At 41.8% G+C, this 27,326-nt stretch overlaps 1 protein-coding gene and 1 non-coding gene across 3 annotated transcripts; both read right to left on the bottom strand.

The window, feature by feature from the left end:
- Positions 1–5,862: 5,862 nt before the first annotated feature.
- Positions 5,863–27,200, bottom strand: kpnb1 (karyopherin (importin) beta 1). 2 transcript variants are annotated; one of them, XM_076083370.1, is made up of 21 exons: positions 26,892–27,200; positions 25,848–25,906; positions 15,099–15,281; positions 14,664–15,017; positions 14,376–14,435; positions 14,210–14,299; positions 13,502–13,618; positions 13,297–13,398; positions 12,989–13,213; positions 12,563–12,754; positions 11,686–11,816; positions 10,923–11,070; positions 9,730–9,801; positions 9,482–9,626; positions 9,323–9,405; positions 8,902–9,009; positions 8,420–8,563; positions 8,209–8,314; positions 7,851–7,965; positions 7,362–7,523; positions 5,863–7,109 (listed from the first exon to the last, which is right to left on the bottom strand). In XM_076083370.1, coding segments are annotated over exons 1-21 (2,637 nt in total). In that variant the 5' UTR covers positions 26,932–27,200; the 3' UTR covers positions 5,863–7,108. The 2 variants fall into 2 exon arrangements, with proteins under 2 accessions (XP_075939485.1, XP_075939486.1); XM_076083371.1 differs by having other exon boundaries at positions 13,508–13,618; positions 26,892–27,199.
- LOC142941130 (small nucleolar RNA SNORA79) lies at positions 8,048–8,184 on the bottom strand. Its single transcript, XR_012951107.1, has one exon. It is a non-coding gene; the product is annotated as a small nucleolar RNA SNORA79 (small nucleolar RNA).
- Positions 27,201–27,326: the final 126 nt, after the last annotated feature.

Raw genomic sequence — 27,326 nt, 5'->3', positions numbered from 1 at the left:
GTGTGTTTCTTCTCCAGACATGTAATCTCAGGTGTGTTTCTTCTCTAGACATGTAATCTCAGGTGTGTCTTCTTCTCTAGACATGTAATCTCAGGTGTCTTCTTCTCTAGACATGTAATCTCAGGTGTGTGTTTCTTCTTCTCTAGACATGTAATCTCAGGTGTTTCTTCTTCTCTAGACATGTAATCTCAGGTGTTTCTTCTTCTCTAGACATGTAATCTCAGGTGTGTTTCTTCTCTAGACATGTAATCTCAGGTGTTTCTTCTTCTCTAGACATGTAATCTCAGGTGTGTTTCTTCTTCTCTAGACATGTAATCTCAGGTGTGTTTCTTCTTCTCTAGACATGTAATCTCAGGTGTGTGTTTCTTCTTCTCTAGACATGTAATCTCAGGTGTTTCTTCTTCTCTAGACATTTAATCTCAGGTGTGTATTTCTTCTTCTCTAGACATGTAATCTCAGGTGTGTATTTCTTCTTCTCTAGACACGTAATCTCAGGTGTGTTTCTTCTCTCGACACGTAATCTCAGGTGTTTCTTCTTCTCTAGACACGTAATCTCAGATGTTTCTTCTTCTCTAGACATGTAATCTCAGGTGTTTCTTCTTCTCTAGACATGTAATCTCAGGTGTTTCTTCTTCTCCAGACATGTAATCTCAGGTGTGTTTCTTCTCTAGACATGTAATCTCAGGTGTGTTTCTTCTTCTCTCGACATGTAATCTCAGGTGTGTCTTCTTCTCTAGACATGTAATCTCAGGTGTGTTTCTTCTTCTCTAGACATGTAATCTCAGGTGTGTCTTCTTCTCTAGACATGTAATCTCAGGTGTCTTTCTTCTTCTCTAGACATATAATCTCAGGTGTGTTTCTTCTCCAGACATGTAATCTCAGGTGTGTTTCTTCTCTAGACATGTAATCTCAGGTGTGTCTTCTTCTCTAGACATGTAATCTCAGGTGTTTCTTCTTCTCTAGACATGTAATCTCAGGTGTTTCTTCTTCTCTAGACATGTAATCTCAGGTGTGTTTCTTCTCCAGACATGTAATCTCAGGTGTGTTTCTTCTCTAGACATGTAATCTCAGGTGTGTTTCTTCTTCTCTCGACATGTAATCTCAGGTGTGTCTTCTTCTCTAGACATGTAATCTCAGGTGTGTTTCTTCTTCTCTAGACATGTAATCTCAGGTGTGTCTTCTTCTCTAGACATGTAATCTCAGGTGTGTTTCTTCTTCTCTAGACATATAATCTCAGGTGTGTTTCTTCTCCAGACATGTAATCTCAGGTGTGTTTCTTCTCTAGACATGTAATCTCAGGTGTGTCTTCTTCTCTAGACATGTAATCTCAGGTGTCTTCTTCTCTAGACATGTAATCTCAGGTGTGTGTTTCTTCTTCTCTAGACATGTAATCTCAGGTGTTTCTTCTTCTCTAGACATGTAATCTCAGGTGTTTCTTCTTCTCTAGACATGTAATCTCAGGTGTGTTTCTTCTCTAGACATGTAATCTCAGGTGTTTCTTCTTCTCTAGACATGTAATCTCAGGTGTGTTTCTTCTTCTCTAGACATGTAATCTCAGGTGTGTTTCTTCTTCTCTAGACATGTAATCTCAGGTGTGTGTTTCTTCTTCTCTAGACATGTAATCTCAGGTGTTTCTTCTTCTCTAGACATTTAATCTCAGGTGTGTATTTCTTCTTCTCTAGACATGTAATCTCAGGTGTGTATTTCTTCTTCTCTAGACACGTAATCTCAGGTGTGTTTCTTCTCTCGACACGTAATCTCAGGTGTTTCTTCTTCTCTAGACACGTAATCTCAGATGTTTCTTCTTCTCTAGACATGTAATCTCAGGTGTTTCTTCTTCTCTAGACATGTAATCTCAGGTGTTTCTTCTTCTCTAGACATGTAATCTCAGGTGTTTCTTCTTCTCTAGACATGTAATCTCAGGTGTTTCTTCTTCTCTAGACATGTAATCTCAGGTGTTTCTTCTTCTCTAGACATGTAATCTCAGGTGTTTCTTCTTCTCTAGACATGTAATCTCAGGTGTTTCTTCTTCTCTAGACATGTAATCTCAGGTGTGTCTTCTTCTCTAGACATGTAATCTCAGGTGTGTCTTCTTCTCTAGACATGTAATCTCAGGTGTGTTTCTTCTCTAGACATGTAATCTCAGGTGTGTCTTCTTCTCTAGACATGTAATCTCAGGTGTGTCTTCTTCTCTAGACATGTAATCTCAGGTGTGTGTTTCTTCTTCTCTAGACATGTAATCTCAGGTGTTTCTTTTTCTCTAGACATGTAATCTCAGGTGTTTCTTCTTCTCTAGACATGTAATCTCAGGTGTTTCTTCTTCTCTAGACATGTAATCTCAGGTGTGTTTCTTCTCTAGACATGTAATCTCAGATGTTTCTTCTTCTCTAGACATGTAATCTCAGGTATTTCTTCTTCTCTAGACATGTAATCTCAGGTGTTTCTTCTTCTCTAGACATGTAATCTCAGGTGTTTCTTCTTCTCTAGACATGTAATCTCAGGTGTGTTTCTTCTTCTCTAGACATGTAATCTCAGGTGTGTTTCTTCTTCTCTAGACATGTAATCTCAGGTGTGTGTTTCTTCTTCTCTAGACATGTAATCTCAGGTGTTTCTTCTTCTCTAGACATTTAATCTCAGGTGTGTATTTCTTCTTCTCTAGACATGTAATCTCAGGTGTGTATTTCTTCTTCTCTAGACACGTAATCTCAGGTGTGTTTCTTCTCTCGACACGTAATCTCAGGTGTTTCTTCTTCTCTAGACACGTAATCTCAGATGTTTCTTCTTCTCTAGACATGTAATCTCAGGTGTTTCTTCTTCTCTAGACATGTAATCTCAGGTGTTTCTTCTTCTCTAGACATGTAATCTCAGGTGTGTTTCTTCTCCAGACATGTAATCTCAGGTGTGTTTCTTCTCTAGACATGTAATCTCAGGTGTGTTTCTTCTTCTCTCGACATGTAATCTCAGGTGTGTCTTCTTCTCTAGACATGTAATCTCAGGTGTGTTTCTTCTTCTATAGACATGTAATCTCAGGTGTGTCTTCTTCTCTAGACATGTAATCTCAGGTGTGTTTCTTCTTCTCTAGACATATAATCTCAGGTGTGTTTCTTCTCCAGACATGTAATCTCAGGTGTGTTTCTTCTCTAGACATGTAATCTCAGGTGTGTCTTCTTCTCTAGACATGTAATCTCAGGTGTGTCTTCTTCTCTAGACATGTAATCTCAGGTGTGTGTTTCTTCTTCTCTAGACATGTAATCTCAGGTGTTTCTTCTTCTCTAGACATGTAATCTCAGGTGTTTCTTCTTCTCTAGACATGTAATCTCAGGTGTTTCTTCTTCTCTAGACATGTAATCTCAGGTGTGTTTCTTCTCTAGACATGTAATCTCAGGTGTTTCTTCTTCTCTAGACATGTAATCTCAGGTGTGTTTCTTCTTCTCTAGACATGTAATCTCAGGTGTGTTTCTTCTTCTCTAGACATGTAATCTCAGGTGTGTTTCTTCTTCTCTAGACATGTAATCTCAGGTGTTTCTTCTTCTCTAGACATTTAATCTCAGGTGTGTATTTCTTCTTCTCTAGACATGTAATCTCAGGTGTGTATTTCTTCTTCTCTAGACACGTAATCTCAGGTGTGTTTCTTCTCTCGACACGTAATCTCAGGTGTTTCTTCTTCTCTAGACACGTAATCTCAGATGTTTCTTCTTCTCTAGACACGTAATCTCAGGTGTTTCTTCTTCTCTAGACACGTAATCTCAGGTGTTTCTTCTTCTCTAGACACGTAATCTCAGGTGTTTCTTCTTCTCTAGACACGTAATCTCAGGTGTTTCTTCTTCTCTAGACACGTAATCTCAGGTGTTTCTTCTTCTCTAGACATGTAATCTCAGGTGTGTATTTCTTCTTCTCTAGACACGTAATCTCAGGTGTGTTTCTTCTCTCGACACGTAATCTCAGGTGTTTCTTCTTCTCTAGACACGTAATCTCAGATGTTTCTTCTTCTCTAGACATGTAATCTCAGATGTTTCTTCTTCTCTAGACATGTAATCTCAGGTGTTTCTTCTTCTCTAGACACGTAATCTCAGGTGTTTCTTCTTCTCTAGACACGTAATCTCAGGTGTTTCTTCTTCTCTAGACATGTAATCTCAGGTGTGTATTTCTTCTTCTCTAGACATGTAATCTCAGGTGTGTTTCCTCTCTCGACACGTAATCTCAGGTGTTTCTTCTTCTCTAGACACGTAATCTCAGATGTTTCTTCTTCTCTAGACATGTAATCTCAGGTGTTTCTTCTTCTCTAGACATGTAATCTCAGGTGTTTCTTCTTCTCTAGACATGTAATCTCAGGTGTGTTTCTTCTCCAGACATGTAATCTCAGGTGTGTTTCTTCTCTAGACATGTAATCTCAGGTGTGTTTCTTCTTCTCTCGACATGTAATCTCAGGTGTGTCTTCTTCTCTAGACATGTAATCTCAGGTGTGTTTCTTCTTCTCTAGACATGTAATCTCAGGTGTGTCTTCTTCTCTAGACATGTAATCTCAGGTGTGTCTTCTTCTCTAGACATGTAATCTCAGGTGTGTGTTTCTTCTTCTCTAGACATGTAATCTCAGGTGTTTCTTCTTCTCTAGACATGTAATCTCAGGTGTGTTTCTTCTTCTCTAGACATGTAATCTCAGGTGTGTCTTCTTCTCTAGACATGTAATCTCAGGTGTGTCTTCTTCTCTAGACATGTAATCTCAGGTGTGTGTTTCTTCTTCTCTAGACATGTAATCTCAGGTGTTTCTTCTTCTCTAGACATGTAATCTCAGGTGTTTCTTCTTCTCTAGACATGTAATCTCAGGTGTTTCTTCTTCTCTAGACATGTAATCTCAGGTGTTTCTTCTTCTCTAGACATGTAATCTCAGGTGTGTTTCTTCTTCTCTAGACATGTAATCTCAGGTGTGTTTCTTCTTCTCTAGACATGTAATCTCAGGTGTGTTTCTTCTTCTCTAGACATGTAATCTCAGGTGTTTCTTCTTCTCTAGACATTTAATCTCAGGTGTGTATTTCTTCTTCTCTAGACACGTAATCTCAGGTGTGTATTTCTTCTTCTCTAGACACGTAATCTCAGGTGTGTTTCTTCTCTCGACACGTAATCTCAGGTGTTTCTTCTTCTCTAGACACGTAATCTCAGATGTTTCTTCTCCTCTAGACACGTAATCTCAGGTGTTTCTTCTTCTCTAGACACGTAATCTCAGGTGTTTCTTCTTCTCTAGACACGTAATCTCAGGTGTTTCTTCTTCTCTAGACACGTAATCTCAGGTGTTTCTTCTTCTCTAGACACGTAATCTCAGGTGTTTCTTCTTCTCTAGACACGTAATCTCAGGTGTTTCTTCTTCTCTAGACACGTAATCTCAGGTGTTTCTTCTTCTCTAGACATGTAATCTCAGGTGTTTCTTCTTCTCTAGACATGTAATCTCAGGTGTTTCTTCTTCTCTAGACATGTAATCTCAGGTGTTTCTTCTTCTCTAGACATGTAATCTCAGGTGTTTCTTCTTCTCTAGACATGTAATCTCAGGTGTTTCTTCTTCTCTAGACATGTAATCTCAGGTGTTTCTTCTTCTCTAGACATGTAATCTCAGGTGTTTCTTCTTCTCTAGACATGTAATCTCAGGTGTTTCTTCTTCTCTAGACATGTAATCTCAGGTGTTTCTTCTTCTCTAGACATGTAATCTCAGGTGTTTCTTCTTCTCTAGACATGTAATCTCAGGTGTTTCTTCTTCTCTAGACATGTAATCTCAGGTGTTTCTTCTTCTCTAGACATGTAATCTCAGGTGTTTCTTCTTCTCTAGACATGTAATCTCAGGTGTGTTTCTTCAAGATAATCATCAGCAGATCGTTCAGTACAATATAGACTTTATTAGTTCACTCAAATTGAATATGAAATAAAAAGCAGATTGGCTTTAAATGATTCACAATTCAGTAATAATCTTGTTTCCAGGTTCATCTCAACACAGGAAGTACCTCCTTACGGCTGTCGAACCCCTACAAAATAAAAGCTCTGAAGCCGTTAAACATTTCACTTTCAACTTCAGGAGAATATGTTCACTTGTGGTCACAGACTGAAAGTGAAGCAGACAGACTTGAGCAGGTTTCTGTAGAACTTTGAGCGTTTCAAACCGGTTCTTTGTGGCGTCAAACCAACAGAAAGACCCAAATCACCAGAACTGCTTGGGGAATGTTTCATATCATTTTATTATTTTTTCTTCTTTTACTTCATTTTCATCATAGCAATGGAAAAATATAACCTCATACAAACGTCTTCAATGCTCTGAATTTCTTTTTAAACAAGCAAAAATGGTGAGTGACCCTTTTCCCAAAAACCTAAGTGCAGCGGTGAAATAAAAAGTGAAACGCTTCTCCAGCAGCTCATTTCCTCTTTATTTTCCGCTTAACTTTCTCTCCCATTTGGCACCTCGCTCCTCAGAGGATTACTTTTATTTTGTAGGATTTTTTTTTCTAGTGCCGTTTTTGGATTAGAGCGCCAATCAGCGCGGACGGAGCCGCCGGTTCGAGTCCGTCGGATCTCCTCCGTCAGGTTTTAGTGCTCGGAGGAAGAAGAAAAGTAAGAGCAACACAAATCTAAAGTTCTCCACAGAAGTCCACAAAGTCCGCTCGGTTGTTGTTTTTATCTTTGATTCCACAAGTCTTTTATTTTCGCGTTGTGTTTGTATCCACCCCCCTCTCCCCCCCGCCCCCTCCTCAACAGGGTGGGGGGGGGGGGTGGGGGGGGGGCAGCGGCGGAGCAGTGACGTCATCGTGATGTCAGGAGAGCCCGACTACAGCGAGAGAGGTGGATTGTGGGAGGAGGGTTCGAAGCTTGAGTTTGTTTGGATTTCTGGGGGAGTGTGGGGGGGGGGGGGGGGGGGAGGAGTCAGAGTCCACAGGCCGTCTAGGAGGGGGGGGACTGAAGGGGTGTGATGTCATCGTCTCTCGCTCACACGTGTCTCTCTCTCTCACTCACTCGTCTCACGTCACTCGACTTCTGCTTCGACCGGACCGAAGACAGAAGAGTTAAATCCAGCAGAAGTTTGTCCTCGTCCACCTCTGATGTCTCTCAAAGCTCCGTCTACCCGACCAGACGATCTGGAGAGGCAGAGAAGAAGTGATTATTATTCATCAGGAAATATTCACTGAAGTCTGAAGAGCTTTGATCAAGTTAAGCTTGTTCTAGGTGCTTTTATTGTGAAACAGGAAGCTGTTCTCCGTCCACTGAACAAAAGAACATATGTTAGTGAAGACGTTCTACATTCAGAGAGCCGTCCTCAGTCAACAGGAAACAAGGACGTGTTTCAGTCAGCCTGTATTAGAGTGTGTGTCACAGAGTGTGTGGTGTACCAGGCCTGGCTCTTGAGCTTGCGGAGCTCCTTGGTGGCCCAGGTAGCCAGGGTCTTTGTCTTGGTGGTTTTGGAGCGTCGACCCTCCGTCAGCAGGTCATTGATGAGCGGACGAACCTCCACCATCTTCATCACGTCTTTACCGAACGCCGTGCACAGGTCTCTACACACACACACACACACACACACACACACACACACACACACACACACACACACACACACACACACACACACACACACACACACACACACACACACACACACACACACACACACACACACACACACACACACACACACACACACACACACACACACACGTCAAAGACCTGACACTGAACCCAGGATATGTTCTGGTCTCAGATGTTGTGGTTCAGGTTTTCCATCACTAGTCAGAGTGGTGCATGATTTATCTTCATAGACCAAACATCAACATTCAAACACTCCACCGGTCACCCCTTCTCTCCCTCCTCCTCCCCCTCCTCACCCGATGAGTCCAGCAGCATTGGCCACAACTCCATCAGAGTGATCTTCATCCTCCGCTATGTGATGGATGAATGAGAGGATGAACTCCACCCGAGGCTGAACCAGCATCACGTCAGCTACAGGGACAAAGAGGAGGAGAGGGTCAAGGGAGGAAGAGGAGGATACAGATGAAAACATTTCATCATCTTCATTGTTATATTTTGTTGAGTCTTGCAAAACCAGGTAGCCGTGTATTGGGCCTCAGCCTGAAGCTCTCTGGGTGAAACAGACTCGTTAATCTACGACGTCGTAAAATCCTCCTGATAGTCTTCAGTCAGGAGGAGGAACCGACGTCGAGCGCTCTCTACGAGGTCTCTTACGGTGCACGTTCTCCTGGTCCCCCTTCAGGCCCTGGATGATCCCGGTGTAGGCCTCCAGACAGCCCTCCCTCAGCTCGTTCAGGTAGTCCACCATGTCGTAGTCCGTCTGAACACAAACACACACATGTCCTCATGTGAAACCATGACATCACAGATACTGTTTCTTTACATGATGCATGATACCCCGTCCCCATGGTTCCCAGGTGTTTACCTTGTCCACCTGAGCCTGGGAGGCCTGCTGCAGCGTGTCCAGGACGATGTCCAGGTACTTCTTGAACTCTCCTCCGATGGCCAGAGCGATGTCTCCGAACGCAGACAAGATCTGAGGCTTCACGGACCGATGGACGTTCTCGTTCTGGAGACAACAGACACGTTACAGAAGAACTGAGGCTGGAATCAATATCAAGAGATCAGACGGTTGACTTCTCTATAAAGAGACCACAAGGTCATGTTTTCAAACACCAAAAGTACCAATCGTTTAAATTTGTTGTTCTTCTTCTCTGACTTCCTTCACGGTTATTGATCCACTACAGGAAGTGAAGTGTGGAGGTCTCAGATAAATGTGGTTGGTGTTTACATCACACATCAGCGTGGTGCATGATTATCATCAAGGACCTCAAACACATCAGATACAGGGAGCTAATCAATGAATGATAAGACGATGAAGATGAAGGACGGACTCGTCTTCCTCACCCCGAGGTTCTCCAGCAGCAGCTGCATGATCTCGTCACAGAATGGCAGGATGTTGGACATCAGAGCTCTGCACAGGTCGCACACCAGACCCACCGCCGCCAGACACACCTGTAACATCGTCATCATCATCGGGGTAGTCATGGAAACCAGGCGGTGTGTAGGAGGAGGAGCCTGGGGCTCAAACCCCCAACCCGATCCATTAAACTACGTTTACAAAACTCTGACTCCAGAATGTGAAGTGTGGAGGTCTCAGATAAATGTGGTTGGTTTTGTCATCACAGTCAGCGTGGTGCATGATTATCATCAAGGACCTCAAACACATCGACACAGGAGGTGGGTGACTGTGGGAGTCTTGACGTCACGCAGGTTTACTGTCAGAGTCTTTACATTATGACGTTATTCGTGGTGGAGGGAGACGGACCTGATACTCAGCGTAGTTCTTCAATCCGATACCCAGGAAAGGCTTGAAGGCATCCATGTATTTCTGGAAGTCGCTGCCCAGAACTGAAACACGAACAGATTAACATCAACACAATCGGCCTCCACAATACATGTGATGTGTGTGTTTCAGAGTATGTACCTTCCACCAGCGTAGACACGGCCATCAGAGCGTCCTCCTGGACTCCTCCGGAGCCAGCGGTGCTCTGAAACATCCTCAGCAGAGACGCCATCACCACGTCTGAGATCTGCAGGGCGTCCTGATGCTGCACTTTACGCAGGACGTTCTGCAACAACACCACACAGGAAGTGTCATAATAAAAGCATCGACGGAATTTTGACTATTCCAAAGAAAGAGCGTGATTGACAGCTCAAGTGTGCCGTTCTCACCTGTAGAGTGGCACACAGCAGCGACTGCAGGTCGTTGAACTGGATTCTGTCTGAGGTGCTCTGGATGTGAGACTGGGGACACAGGAAGTGACATTACACAGGAGGAAGCAGCTAGGAAGTGAACGCACCGTATTCATCTATTGATCAACTACAGGAAGTGAAGTGTGGAGGTCTCAGATAAATGTGGTTGGCATTTTCATCACAAGTCAGCGTGGTGCATGATTATCATCAAGGACCTCAAACACATTCAGCTACAGCAGAGGTAGCCACACGGTGCCCGCGGGCACCTGGTCGCCCACAAGGCATGTTCTCAAAATAGCACTCGTCACCATGGAGCTCCGTCTAGTTATTTTTTAAATCAAAAACGCATCAATGTAGATTTCAAAAGGACGAGGCCGTCGCACCGCACTAGGTTTTCAGGTTTCGAATGGCGGGCGTTTCCCGTTGGCACCGGACACGCGGCCCAAGCCTCCCCCGCCGTCAGGTCAGTCAGTCCTCGGAACAGGCTGCGGGGCAACAACTGGTAGTTGGCGGGGGTAGAGGCGAGGCAACGCAGTCCGACTGAAAAGGCCCAGACTAGAGGTTTGAACGTGGGTGTGATCCCCCCTCCCCCGGCTATAGACGAGACTTTTTACTGGTGTTGGTGAGAACAGACGGGGCTCCCGCCATGACGGGCCGGCATGCAGGCTTCATTGCTCAATGCAAAGGTGACCCAGACTTCCCAACATGTGGTGATTAGTACTAATGGAATAGGACGAACTTAAAATGTGAAAGAGTTGATTTATTTTATTCTACATAACTGATCATTTGTATAAACATGGGACAGTTCATGATTTGTTCAAACATGTTACAAAGGTAGTGGTTAGTACAAACCAGACATGATGTGAAGACATGAAAAAATGTTAGAAGTGATAATTTGTACAAAAATATAATCATTGTTAATTATTGTGAGGAATAATTAACAATCACATGTGATCAGACAGTCTCTTCACATATATTATTATTAAAAGGTGATCTGTGCAACTTTGTTATTCAGGAAGTTTGTATGAAACAAGTAGCCCTTCTTACTACGCCCTTAATGTAGCTCTGTTTAAAAAGGTTGGTGACCCCTGAGCTCCAGCATGATGGATCCAGACACGAACAGATTTAATGACACTAAAGAACAGAAAGGTTTGACTTTCTAAGAGTCTCACCTCCATCTGAAGGACCTGCTGCAGCCTCTCCATGATGACCAGCGTGGTCTTCTGGACCGCGGGGTAACAGTCCTTAGCGCTGTTCTTCACGATCTCCATCAGAGCCTCGTAGGCAGCAGAGCGAAGGTTGTTCTGGTGACCGTCGGGTCTGCACAGGAAACATCATCAGTACTACAGTTCTATTCATCAACGTGACTACAGTGAAGAATGAGTTCCGTCACATTTATTATCTGCAGTTATTCCAACGTGTCAGATATGTTTTCAATATTTAGCATCAGCAGATAATATTAAAAGACTGATCAGGACGGGGACAGTTTGATTCTTAAAATTAACGGATCATTGTGACGTTGCATGAATCATTTCAAACCCCCGACCCGATCCATTAAACTACGTTTACGCAAACTCTGACTCCAGAATGTGAAGTGTGGAGGTCTCAGATAAATGTGGTTGGTTTTGTCATCACAGTCAGCGTGGTGCATGATTATCATCAAGGACCTCAAACACATCGACACAGGAGGTGGGTGACTGTGGGAGTCTTTGCGGCGCGCTGGTTTTGCTGTCGGAGTTTGATTCTTAATGTTAATGGCTTATTGTAACGTTATAGGAATCATTTCAAACAGAGTCTAACTGAAAGAAACCAGGAAGTAGCCGCTGTGAACGGTCTATTGGAAAACTACACCTGACATTTATTGTGAAACTGAAACCAGGAAGTCTCTGCAACAGGAAGCTGTGACAGACATCCCATTGTCCCGCCCCCCCGTACCTGTCTGTGGTCTCCAGAAGCTTCTGGACGATGATCTCAAAGGAGGAGGACAGACAGTATGTGCTGGGCTCCTCTTGGTCCTCTGCAGCATCTGTAGCCTCATAAGCTGCTTCAGCCAGAGAGGAGAAGGCCTGAGGAAGAGGAGACGACAGGACATTAACCTCTTCTTCTGCATCTTTTAACCTGCAGCCACTCAGCCCTCCAATCAGGACTACAGGAGCCCCGAGGGACCAAACTCTTGTTTCCACCATAGTGACTTCTACAGGACGTATTCATTTATTGATCCACTACTGGAATTGATTGAAGTGTGGAGGTCTCAGATAAATGTGGTTGTTGTTTACATCACAAGTCAGCGTGGTGCATGATTATCATCAAGGACCTCAAACACACATCAGATTCAGCTGAAACATCGGAACAACAGAGACAGATTTAGTTTTAAAAAGGTGGAGCCAGCATGTTGCCCTTTAATTCTTACACTGAATTAAATAGCGTATTTTTGCTCTCTGCTCACGTCACAGTTCAAATCAAACAGGAATGTTCAGAATGGACGTAGAGTTCAAAGTTTAGAATATAGTGTGACTTTTCTGCCTTTTGTTCTACACTTTTATCATACTTGACGATGCACATTTATATATTTATTTGGGCGCTTTTAAATGATGCCCGTTGCCCCCGATTGTCCCTCTCTGGAGCTACAAGAACTATGAGCCAGAAGAGTCCCACCAGGAGAACCTTCAAGACAAATAGTTCAACAGATTTAAAAAGGTTCCTTACTGGTCTATTTCTGTTCAGTTCTAGAGTAATTGATCTGTGAACATGACCCTGATACACCCACACACACACATGTAACATCGAGGTCCTTCCATAACTCCCAGCTCACCCAGCAGACATTGGAGGCCACTCTGGGCTCTGCTCCCAGCCCCTCGATGAGACACTGCAGCAGAGGAGCCAGGTAGACCTCGTTGATGGCTGCTTCAGGAAGCAGCTCACAGATCCTCCCCACGGTCCAGGCTGTGGTGTCTCTGACCACCACGCTGGGGTCCTTCATCAGCTCGATCAGGGTGGGCATCGCCTGTAGAGGGTTAACTGGTTAGTGACTGACCCGTATGACCAGGGTTAACTGGTTAGTGACTGACCCGTATGACCAGGGTTAACTGGTTAGTGACTGACCCGTATGACCAGGGTTAACTGGTTAGTGACTGACCCGTATGACCAGGGTTAACTGGTTAGTGACTGACCCGTATGACCAGGGTTAACTGGTTAGTGACTGACCCGTATGACCAGGGTTAACTGGTTAGTGACTGACCTGGATGACGAGTGGTTTGAGCTGGTTGAGTTCAGGTCCCTCCAGGATGGATCCGAAGGCCATGACGGAGGCGTCTCTGTAGCGCCAGTCGGGGTGTTTGATGTGTTCTTTGATGAAAGGCAGAACGTGAGGAACCACGTCGTCCTCACAGCAGGTGGCCAGCAGCATCAGACACACACCTGCAGCCTTACAGGGGTTCCAGTCATCATCGTCGTCGTTCTCATCCTGAAAGTATTCAGGTCAGAGGTCAAAGGACTGGGTGCTGGTTAGAGTGTGAATATTATTAAAGATGTTAAAGCAGAACACACCTGTTTGGTGAGGGTCTGGGTCAGGATGGGGACCAGGTACTGCAGGGCCCCTTTGGCGTAGAACTTACTGGTGTGCTCGGGGGGGCGTCCCTGCTCCGAGGCCTACCATTGGATGAGAACAGACAGGAAGAACACAGTCAAGGGGGGGGGGGGGGGGGGGCTAACAAACTGGAACCAAAGTGTAAACGGAGTAAAGTCTGCTTACACAGACCTCTGAGGCCTCGATGGCCAGATCCATCTCCTCGTCACAGACGTTGGACCAGAACTCGATGCCCTGCAGGGCCACTTCATCGATGTCGCTCTTCATCGCCTCGATGGTGATCTGAGGAGAGGAAGCAACCAAACAGAGAGGAGGGAGAAACGACAAATTAAAATCATGATTTGAAGCATTGAACTTGTTAAAAACACTTTATTCACGTTAACAAAGATCTTTCACCCTCTGAACCCACAGGCTGGATTTTAAAGCTTGTTTCCTTCAAACACTTATTCACTCATTAACGTCTTTCCAACGGTCCTCAAACACCTCATTATAAACCTCTCCACTCAAAGCGTTCACTAAGAACATTACAGCGTGAGCTCCTCAGTGAAACTATGACGTCATGATTGATTCATCTGAGACCAACAGTCATGTGACAACAAGGAGGAGACACGTTGACTGAACTACAGGAAGTGAACACAGAGATGAGATAGATGAGAGAGCAGAGATGAGAGATGAGGAGAGCAGAGTTCAACTTTTTAATGATTGATGTCATCATAACTGTTGTTCTGCACTAAAGACATGTTCTAGTTCTACTTCTAGTCATCATGGTTCTGTTTCATAGAGGAGCAGGACTTTTATTCTGAAAATCAAGAGAGTAAAACCACCTGAAACTGCTGCAGATTATTTTTACCATCAAAAGAAACGAGTTCTCACCGCAAACAGAGCTGGACCCATGTAGGTCTCCATGTACTGATAATACAGAGACATGATCTTCACCAGGTTCTGTAGGGCCGCCACACGCACCTGGAGGACAGACAGACAGGTGAGAGGACAGACAGGGCAGAGGACAGACAGACAGGGCAGAGGACATGTTACTCACTCTGGTGTCGGGACACTGCGTCGCTTCACACACCACCTGCATGATGAAGTGTCTCTCCGTCTGAAAAACAAAGGACACAAAATCTGTTTCACACCAAACAACAACTCCTACAAAATAAAACTACTTCCTCTTTGGTTACAATTCTATTTACAGGCTTGAATTAGAGCTTTTGGAGGAAACATGCGAGTCATTGAGCTAAACTATTAGTAAATACAGACGACTGTGGTGGTACACCCTGGGTTCTGTCTCTCAGGGTGTGAGGTGTATCATGTTAGAGCTCGTGGTTACCTCCTTGTCAAAGTTGGCCTTGGTGAATTCCAGAGAGTTGAGCAGCGCGTTGGTTGCCGCCAGCTTCACGTTGTTACTGGGCTCCTCCTTCCTCATGCCCTGGATGATGGCCGTCAGGATCTGGTTGGCGTTCTCCTGCAGCTGTTCCGGGTCGATGTCCTGGCAGATGTAGCCGATGGCCTCCAGCGTTGACTCCTTCATGTGTTCGGTGCTGGAGGGGTCGGTGACGTTGGCCACCAGCTGGGGGATCAGCTCGGGCCACTGGTTCACAGGGATCTCGGCGCAGGCGATGCCGGCGACGCACTGAGACGCCGAGCTGGGCCTGTACGTCTCCGTGCCCAGAGTCTGTAAAACCTGGAGGACAAAGAGACGGACGTAAGGACAACAAGACGTAAAGATGAACTGAAGCTGTGAGTTTGGAGATCTGGTCCTCACGTAGTTCTTGATCTCGCGGCGAGCGTTGGCGTCGATGGCTAGCCATCTCTGCTGGTACTGCGTCTTCACATCGGGGTCTTTGGAGGTCAGAGAGTTCTTCACCTGCAGACCGGCAGCCACTCGGGCAACCTGAGTGTTGCCAGGGTTGGCCAACACTTTGGACAACTCCACCAGGAACGTGGGCTGAAGGGAGGAGGAGGACAACACAGTGAGAAGCAGAAAACTAATTTATTATTCAGTTATTAGTCCGTATTTCAGCTCTAGTTGAACAGCTGGCTAGTTAGCTTCTTTTTTTTTTTTTTCAATCAATATTATTATTATTATTATTAATAACCTTTATTTAGACAAAATCCATTGAGACCGAAGTCTCATTTCATAAGTTTGTCATAAAAACAAAGATAGCAAGAGTAGAGAGAACCATTGCCTGTACAAAGAGAGTGATTAGTTTCCATTGAACCCTGTTACTGTACGGCTTCATATTAACTTCCACTGTTACTGTACAGCTGGTAGAATTGTGGCCTATCTTCTATTTGCAATTAATATGCATTCAATCCAGTTCAATTATTTAACTGAAAATGATAATCTACTCTGGCTAAGGTACCTTATCAAGAGTAAAATAATAGCTGTGATTCAACTGCATGTGGGACTGTTTGTTCACACTGTTCACTGTAATGACCACAGTGAACAGTGTGATGAGAGGACATGTGAGCCCTTGTTGCTGTAGTTCATCTCCTTGGAGCAGAGGCTGCATTTAGCATACCCTGCCTTATCAATGTATTTAAAACACTGACAGCAGGAAGCCGTCCTCACGTCTGTTTAGACCTCCACCTTTATCCAGGCCCAGCTCCACTCACATCTCAGCCCTGCGTCAAGCTGCGCTACACAACCAGCCTCCTCTTCCTGAAACTCTTTGACCTCATCATCTCATCAGTATCTGGGCCTCATGTTTCATTATCTTAAACGTTATTCTGACCACGAAATCGCCTCATTCTACTTTGCGTTAAAACAAACAACCTGCCACCAGATGCGCCGGTGTTCTGGTTTAACGTTAACGAGTGACCGCATGAACTGAACCGGAACGCGGGGGGCTGCATGTTTCATCACGTTACATCTTTTCTTCCTAAATCACGATAATGACGAATGTTAACAGTCGATAAAGTTTTGCATGCAGTGGACGTTAACTTAACCCAGCAAGTCTGAACGGTAACGGAACATAACGGAACTTGACTCGACACATCAAAGATGTTTTATTGTGAAGATCACGACATCACATTTTCTCCTCGTCTCACTCCAATCTGAGAAACGCCGGCTGGCCAGTTGGTTCACTATCAAAGAAATCAAGTAATCAGATTACTGGTACTCTAACACCCGACCATGATACTAATACTGTGACCATGCGTAGTAGAAGCAGTCCTACATCATAGATGTGGACTTCTAGCTCACGAGCAGTTTGTGGAGCTTCTTAACTATGAAAACGTTGGAGCATCAATTTTCTACAGATATTTACATACATATATGTATACGTATACACGTATATATGTATATATATACATATACGTTTATATACGTATACGCGTATATACACGTATATACGTATACGCGTATACGTATACACGTATATATACGCGTATACGTATATATACACGTATATATACGCGTATATATACACGTATATATACGCGTATACACGTATATATACGCGTATACGTATATATACACGTATATATACGCGTATACGTATACACGTATATATACGCGTATACGTATATATACACGTATATATACGCGTATACGTATATATACACGTATATATACGCGTATACGTATACACGTATATACACGCGTATACGTATATATACACGTATATACACGCGTATACGTATACACGTATATACACGCGTATACGTATACACGTATATACACGCGTATACGTATACACGTATATACACGCGTATACGTATACACGTATATACACGCGTATACGTATATATACACGTATATATACGCGTATACGTATACACGTACGTGTATACGCATACACGTGTATACACACACGTGTATACACACACGTGTATACACACACGTGTATACACACACACGTATACACACACACGTGTATACACACACACGTGTATACACACACACGTGTATACACACGTGTATACACACGTACACACACACGTGTATACACACACACGTACACACACACGTGTATACACACACACGTACACACACACGTGTATACACACACACGTGTATACACACACACGTGTATACACACGTGTATACACACGTACACACACACGTGTATACACACACACGTGTATACACACGTGTATACACACGTGTATACACACACACGTGTATACACACACACGTGTATACACACGTGTATACACACGTGTATACACACACACGTGTATACACACGTGTATACACACACACGTGTATACACACGTGTATACACACGTGTATACACACGCGTATACACACACGTATATACACACACGTATACACACACGTATATACACACGTGTGTATACACACGTGTGTATACACACACGTATATACACACGTGTGTATACACACGTGTGTATACACACGTATATACACACGTGTGTATACACACACGTGTGTATACACACGTGTGTATACACACACGTGTGTATACACACACACGTGTGTATACACACACGTGTGTATACACACACGTGTGTATACACACACGTGTGTATACACACACACGTGTGTATACACACACGTGTGTATACACACACGTGTGTATACACACACGTGTGTATACACACACGTGTGTATACACACACGTGTGTATACACACACGTGTGTATACACACACGTGTGTATACACACACGTGTATATACACACGTGTATACACACACGTGTGTATACACACGTATATACACACACGTGTATACACACACGTGTGTATACACACGTATATACACACGTGTGTATACACACACGTGTGTATACACACACGTGTATACACACACGTGTATACACACACGTGTATACACACACGTGTGTATACACACGTATATACACACACGTGTATACACACACGTGTGTATACACACGTATATACACACGTGTGTATACACACACGTGTATACACACACGTGTATACACACACGTGTATACACACACGTGTGTATACACACACGTGTGTATACACACACGTGTGTATACACACACGTGTATACACACACGTGTATACACACACACGTGTATACACACACGTGTATACACACACGTGTATACACACGTATATACACACGTATATACACACGTGTATACACACGTGTATACACACGTATATACACACACGTGTATACACACGTGTATACACACGTGTATACACACGTATATACACACGTGTATACACACGTGTATACACACGTATATACACACGTGTATACACACGTGTATACACACGTATATACACACGTGTATACACACGTGTGTATACACACGTGTATACACATGTGTGTATACACACGTATACACACACGTATATACACACGTATATATACACACACGTGTATACACGTGTATACACACGTATATACACACACGTGTATACACACGTATACACACACACGTGTATACACGTGTATACACACGTATACACACACACGTGTATACACGTGTATACACACGTGTATACACACACGTGTATACACACACACGTGTATACACGTGTATACACGTGTATACACACGTGTATACACGTGTATACACACACGTGTATACACACACACACGTGTATACACACACACACGTGTATACACACACACACGTGTATACACACACACACGTGTATACACACACACACGTGTATACACACACACACGTGTATACACACACACACGTGTATACACACACACACGTGTATACACACACACACGTGTATACACACACACACGTGTATACACACACACACGTGTATACACACACACACGTGTATACACACACGTGTATACACACACGTGTATACACACACGTGTATACACACACACACGTGTATACACACACACACGTGTATACACACACACACGTGTATACACACACACACGTGTATACACACACACACGTGTATACACACACACACGTGTATACACACACGTGTATACACACACGTGTATACACACACGTGTATACACACACACGTGTATACACGTATATATACACGTGTGTATACACGTGTATACACGTATATACACACACGTGTATATACACACACGTGTATATACACGTATATATACACGTGTGTGTATACACGTATATACACACACGTGTATACACACACACGTGTATATACGTATACACACACGTGTATATACACACACGTGTATATACACGTATATATACACGTGTGTATACACGTATATACACACACGTGTATACACACACGTGTATATACACGTATATATACACGTGTGTATACACGTATATACACACACGTGTATACACACGTGTATACACACGTGTATATACACGTATATATACACGTATATACACACACGTGTATACACACACACGTGTATACACACACACGTGTATACACACACACGTGTATATACGTGTATACACGTATATACACACACGTGTGTATACACGTATATACACACACGTGTATACACACACACGTGTATATACGTGTATACACGTATATACACACACGTGTATACACGTATATACACACACGTGTATATGTATGTATATATATGTACGTATATATATGTACGTATATACACGTATACATATACATATACACGTATACATATACACACGTATACATGTACACACGTATACATGTACACACGTATACATGTACACACGTATACATGTACACACGTATACATGTACACACGTATACATGTACACACGTATACATGTACACACGTATACATGTACACACGTATACATGTACACACGTATACATGTACACACGTATACATGTACACACGTACACATGTGTACACACGTACACACGTATACATGTACACACGTACACATGTGTACACACGTACACACGTATACATGTACACACGTATACACGTACACACGTATACATGTACACACGTATACATGTACACACGTATACACGTACACACGTATACATGTACACACGTATACACGTACACACGTATACATGTACACACGTATACATGTACACACGTATACATGTACACACGTATACACGTATACATGTACACACGTATACATGTACACACGTATACACGTATACATGTACACACGTATACACGTATACATGTACACACGTATACATGTACACACGTATACATGTACACACGTATACATGTACACACGTATACATGTGTACACACGTATACATGTGTACACACGTATACATGTACACACGTATACATGTGTACACACGTATACATGTGTACACACGTATACATGTACACACGTATACATGTACACACGTATACATGTGTACACACGTATACATGTGTACACACGTATACATGTACACACGTATACATGTGTACACACGTATACATGTGTACACACGTATACATGTACACACGTATACATGTGTACACACGTATACATGTGTACACACGTATACATGTGTACACACGTATACATGTGTACACACGTATACACGTACACACGTATACATGTGTACACACGTACACATGTGTACACACGTACACACGTATACACGTACACACGTATACACGTATACATACACATGTATACACGTACACACGTATACATACACATGTATACACGTATACATACACATGTATACACGTACACACGTATACATACACATGTATACACGTATACATACACATGTATACACGTACACACGTATACATACACATGTATACACGTACACACGTATACATACACATGTATACACGTACACACGTATACATGTATACATACACATGTATACATACACACGTATACATGTATACATACACATGTATACATACACATGTATACACGTACACATGTATACATACACATGTATACACGTACACATGTATACATGTATACATACACGTACACATGTATACATGTATACATACATACACATGTATACATACACATGTATACATGTATACATACACATGTATACATGTATACATACACATGTATACGTATACATGTATACGTATACATATATACATACACATATACATGTACACATGTATACATGTATACATGTATACATGTATACATGTATACATGTATACATATACATATACACATGTATACATATACACATGTATACATATACACATGTATACATATACACGTATACATATACACACGTATACATATACACGTATACATATACACACGTATACATATACACGTATACATATACACACGTATACATATACACGTATACATATACACGTATACATATACACGTATACATATACACGTATACATATACACGTATACATATACACGTATACATATACACGTATACATATACACGTATACATATACACGTATACATATACACGTATACATATACACGTATACATATACATGTATACATATACATGTATACATATACATGTATACATATACATGTATACATATACATGTATACATATACATGTATACATATACATGTATACATATACATACACGTATACACATACATGTATACATATACGTATACACATACATGTATACATATACGTATACACATACATGTATACATATACGTATACACATACATATACATATACGTATACACATACATGTATACGTATATGTATACATGTATACATATACGTATACACATACATGTATACATATACGTATACACATACATGTATACATATACGTATACACATACATGTATACATATACGTATACACATACATGTATACATATACGTATACACATACGTATACATATACATATACACATACGTATACATACACACATACGTATACACACACGTATACATATACACACACGTATACATACACGTATACATATACACACACGTATACATACACGTATACATATACATACACGTATACATATACATACACGTATACATATACATACACGTATACATATACATACACGTATACATATACATACACGTATACATATACATACACGTATACATATACATACACGTATACATATACATACACGTATACATATACATACACGTATACATATACATACATGTATACATATACATACATGTATACATATACATACATGTATACATACACATACATGTATACATATACATACATGTATACGTACACATACATGTATACATATACATACATGTATACGTACACATACATGTATACGTACACATACATGTATACGTACACATACATGTATACATACATGTATACATACATGTATACATACATACACATACATACACATACATGTATACATACATGTATACATACATACACATACATGTATACATACATGTATACATACATACACATACATGTATACATACATGTATACATACATGTATACATACATGTATACATACACGTATACATACACGTATACATACACGTATACATACACGTATACATACACGTATACATACACGTATACATACACGTATACATACACGTATACATACACGTATACATACACGTATACATACACGTATACATACACGTATACATACACGTATACATACACGTATACATACATGTATACATACACATACACGTATACATACACATACACGTATACATACACATACACGTATACATACACATACACGTATACATACACGTATACATACACGTATACATACACGTATACATACACGTATACATACACGTATACATACACGTATACATATACACGTATACATATACACGTATACATATACACGTATACATATACACGTATACATATACACGTATACATATACACGTATACATATACACGTATACATATACACGTATACATATACACGTATACATATACACGTATACATATACACGTATACATATACACGTATACATATACACGTATACATGTACACGTATACATGTACACGTATACATGTACACGTATACATGTACACGTATATATGTACATGTATATATGTACATATATACATGTACATATATACATGTACATATATACATGTACATATATACATGTACATATATACATGTACATATATACATGTACATATATACATGTACATATATACATGTACATATATACATGTACATATATACATGTACATATATACATGTACATATATACATGTACATATATACATGTACATATATACATGTACATATATACATGTACATATATACATGTACATATATACATGTGTACATATATACATGTATACATATATACATGTATACATGTATACATATATACATGCATACATGTATACATATATACATGTATACATATATACATGTATACATATATACATACATACATGCATACATACATATACATGCATACATATATATATACATGCATACATATATATATACATGCATACATATATATACATGCATACATATATATACATGCATACATATATATACATGCATACATATATATTTATATGCATACATATATATTTATATGCATACATATATATTTATATGCATACATATATATTTATATGCATACATATATATTTATATGCATACATATATATTTATATGCATACATATATATTCATATGCATACATATATATTTATATGCATACATATATATTTATATGCATACATATATATTTATATGCATACATATATATTTATATGCATACATATATATTCATATGCATACATATATATTCATATGCATACATATATATTTATATGCATATATATATATTTATATGCATATACACACACACATCTCCTTTATATATTAGTGCTGGACAAGTTAACGCATTAATTAATTAATGGCGACAACTATTTTATCGCGCGTTAACGCATTTTTAAAAATTATTATTATTTGTAAAGTGCGTTGCTCACTGGCAGCGGTGGAGGAAGTCTTCAGACTACGTTGATGCAGCGTAGGGTTGTCACGATACCAAAATTATGACTTCGATACGATACCTGCCATAAGTATCACGATACCCGATACTTACGATACAATACCACGAATACGATACAATACCACAAATACGATACGATACTGGTATATTTATCTATAATAGTAATAAATAAATCTGTACGGTTCCCTTTTTTACCAGCTTGTTCCTGCCCAGCTTTTTGAACACTTAACAAACGGCATTAATATTAATGTTGAACCTCTTCGCATCTGTTGAGCCTCTCATATTTCCGCTGGCTTTCAAACACAGCTGAAGGGAACTCTGTCTCTGTGTTGCTGCTGACTCTGCTGACATCTGTCTGTCTGTCTGTGGGAGTGGGTGGATAAACAATGCTTCATTTACTTGCATAGTGAGTTTGATATTTTCACTTCATATTTTATCTTAATTCATGGAATAATTTTTTTTCTTTAACTAAAAATAAAAATAATTAGCTCAAGATCCACCCTCAGGCTCCACCAGCATGGAGCCATTCATGGAGCGCTGGGTAGCCCCGCCCCCTTGCAGTCAATGTCTGCAAGCAGCATGACAGGGAGCGGAACAGTGAGCGCGCTCTGATCGCGCTATTTTAATGAAGTATCGATACTAAAAATATGCAAAATCGTATCGTTTTAACGTACAGGTACCGCGGTACCTTTTTAGTATCGATACACCGTGCAACATTAATGCAGCGTGTGGGAGAAGTAGAGATAAACTAAAGCAACACAAGCTAACAGATGCTACAGAGGAGTGGAGACAAACTGTAGGTTAGTGTTGTGGAAGATGTCGGTCTGAGAAACGTTCACAAGGTGCGTTCGCGTCACGTTTGGTGTGAACGCAGCTTTAGGATCTCAACGAATGCTGGGTCACCTTCATCACCTCTGAGTTACAGCATCATAGTGATGAAGAGTAGAGCTGGGTCACCTTCATCACCTCTGAGTTACAGCATCATAGTGATGAAGAGTAGAGCTGGGTCACATGCTCTGACTGTCATGAAGACACAACACACACATGTAGATGAAAGGTGTGAAACATGTTCCTGTTGCACAGCAGTGGAACGTTTCACACACAGTCACACACTGAGCACAGATAGTGAAGAGAACACTGCTGCTAACAACAACCTGATGTGTTTAAAGTGTTTACACACAATGTTATTGACCTTTAGTTCATATAGCAGTACTTTCAAAATAAAAGTGCACAATACTACTTTTGAATTCATTATTGAACTTTGAGCATAACTGATATTGTAAAAAGTAATCGTTGCCCAGCACTAATTTAAATGTATTTTAACTGATTTATCTCCTGAAAAGTGAATTTAGTGATGAGTTAACAGACGGTAAACGATGTAGCGCTTTGCATTGTGGGATACGGTAGGCGAGGTTGACTGGATTTGTTTTTACTAATCAGTACAACATCAAGGTACTTCTGTCAGACGGAATCAGTCCACACTGATGGAAGAACGCGTTTGATCTGCAGCCTTCACACCAGAAGGGTGCAGCTGCCTCCATGAAATGCTAACGCTAGCAGGCTGTGTGTGAATCTGTCTTAATGAGGAGAAGCTGGGCGGGCTACAGCTGTCCTGAGCTCCTCTCTGCTGCACATCCTGACTGCAGCAGGTCAGCTAGCTTCTCCCATCAGTAGCACCATACTAACCAGGTTCTCTATGGCCGCCTGCTCCAGAAACTTCTGCGCCGCCTCCAGTTCATTCCGATCTGAGGAGAAGACGAGTTAATCAATGTTAGCATGAAGACTAACAGTACAGAGGTTCTAGTGAGAGCCATAAAACGGGCGGTGAGACGGGTTTACCGGCTCCACCCGAACACAACACACCGGTTGTTCCGGTTTAACGTTAACGAGTCACGCTATAAAGTTTGGATTCCACTTTAACAATTCACACGGTTTCAGTCCGGATAAACACGGAGCGGCTCCAACGTGCGTGTTAGCGAGATACTCTCGGCTAGCATGCTAACGTTAGCCACCGTGAGGCGAGAGACTGTCGGTTAGCATGCTAACGTTAGCCACCGTGTGGCGAGAGACTGTCGGGTTAGCATGCTAATGTTAGCCACCGTGAAGCGAGAGACTGTCGGGTTAGCATGCTAACGTTAGCGGGGGCCACCGGGACACGTTTGGAGGAACATAAATAAAGTTTTACGGACAAACAAGCATTCGGTTTAAAGAACGTTAACTCGGTTTAAACACGTGAGAGGTTATTTAAACAACAACCGGAGGGACTTTTCTCTCCTCTCAGCGGCTCTAAAGTAACGTTAGCCGAGAACAGGCGTGTGAAGGAGCGGCCGATAGTTAGAATGATACAAGGTAACGGCTAACAAGGTAACGGCTACCAAGCTAGCCGAGCCGCTCAAACAGGCATGGGCAGGGTCGGCTCTCTTCACCAGTTACGTACAGCTGTCAGACCTCCACGGACATTCATCCACAGCCTCTCATATTACATGTAACGTACTGAGAGGTACAGGTGAGCTACACTGTCACACCTGCGATGAGTCGCGTGACTGTGCCAAGTCACCAGAGTGGTGTCTGCGGTGGTTTGAGGCCGTAACGTTAGCATGGGTTAGCATAGCGAGCATTTCCCCCTCCTTCAACTTCAAACTTTCACCGGTTCTCCGGAGCGAACACCCCCGAGATACAGCCCGGGTATCGGGCGTGTTGCGTGAGAAGAGCCACGTGTCTGGTACTCACCTGGAGAGACGGTTTTCTCGAGGATCGTGATGAGCTCCATTCCACCGGCTCTCTCTCTCTAGTCTCTCAGTCTCTAGCTGGAGAGTTTAGCTCACAGCGGATTATTATTATATTTCTTCCACGGAGCTCAGTCGGTACCGGGGGTCGGTCGGTGATATAAAAAAAAAAAAAAAAAGGCGGGATAGTTTCCTCGGTTTTCACACGCGGATGTTTGCGGGAAAACAAACGTTACCAACCGCCGCCCGTTCGCATCCTGTGTCGTCGCGAGGGAAAGGGCCGCGCGCTTCTCTCCCGCGGAAGGATATCACGCACTGACTGCTGGTAGGGCGACGTGCTGCCTTCAGGGGCGGTGGGACATTTAACACTGCGCAGTGAACGGGAGAAAATAGTTTTCCGGTTTATGTCAAGTATTCACTATTTGTGTGCATGTATATG

This window comes from Anarhichas minor, unplaced genomic scaffold, assembly GCF_050575085.1.
Source record: "Anarhichas minor isolate MPS153535 unplaced genomic scaffold, ASM5057508v1 ptg000129l, whole genome shotgun sequence".
Taxonomy (NCBI): Eukaryota; Metazoa; Chordata; class Actinopteri; order Perciformes; family Anarhichadidae; genus Anarhichas; species Anarhichas minor.
The sequence above is the reverse complement of the archived record's forward strand: the minus strand, read 5'-3'. Positions and strand labels throughout refer to the sequence as shown.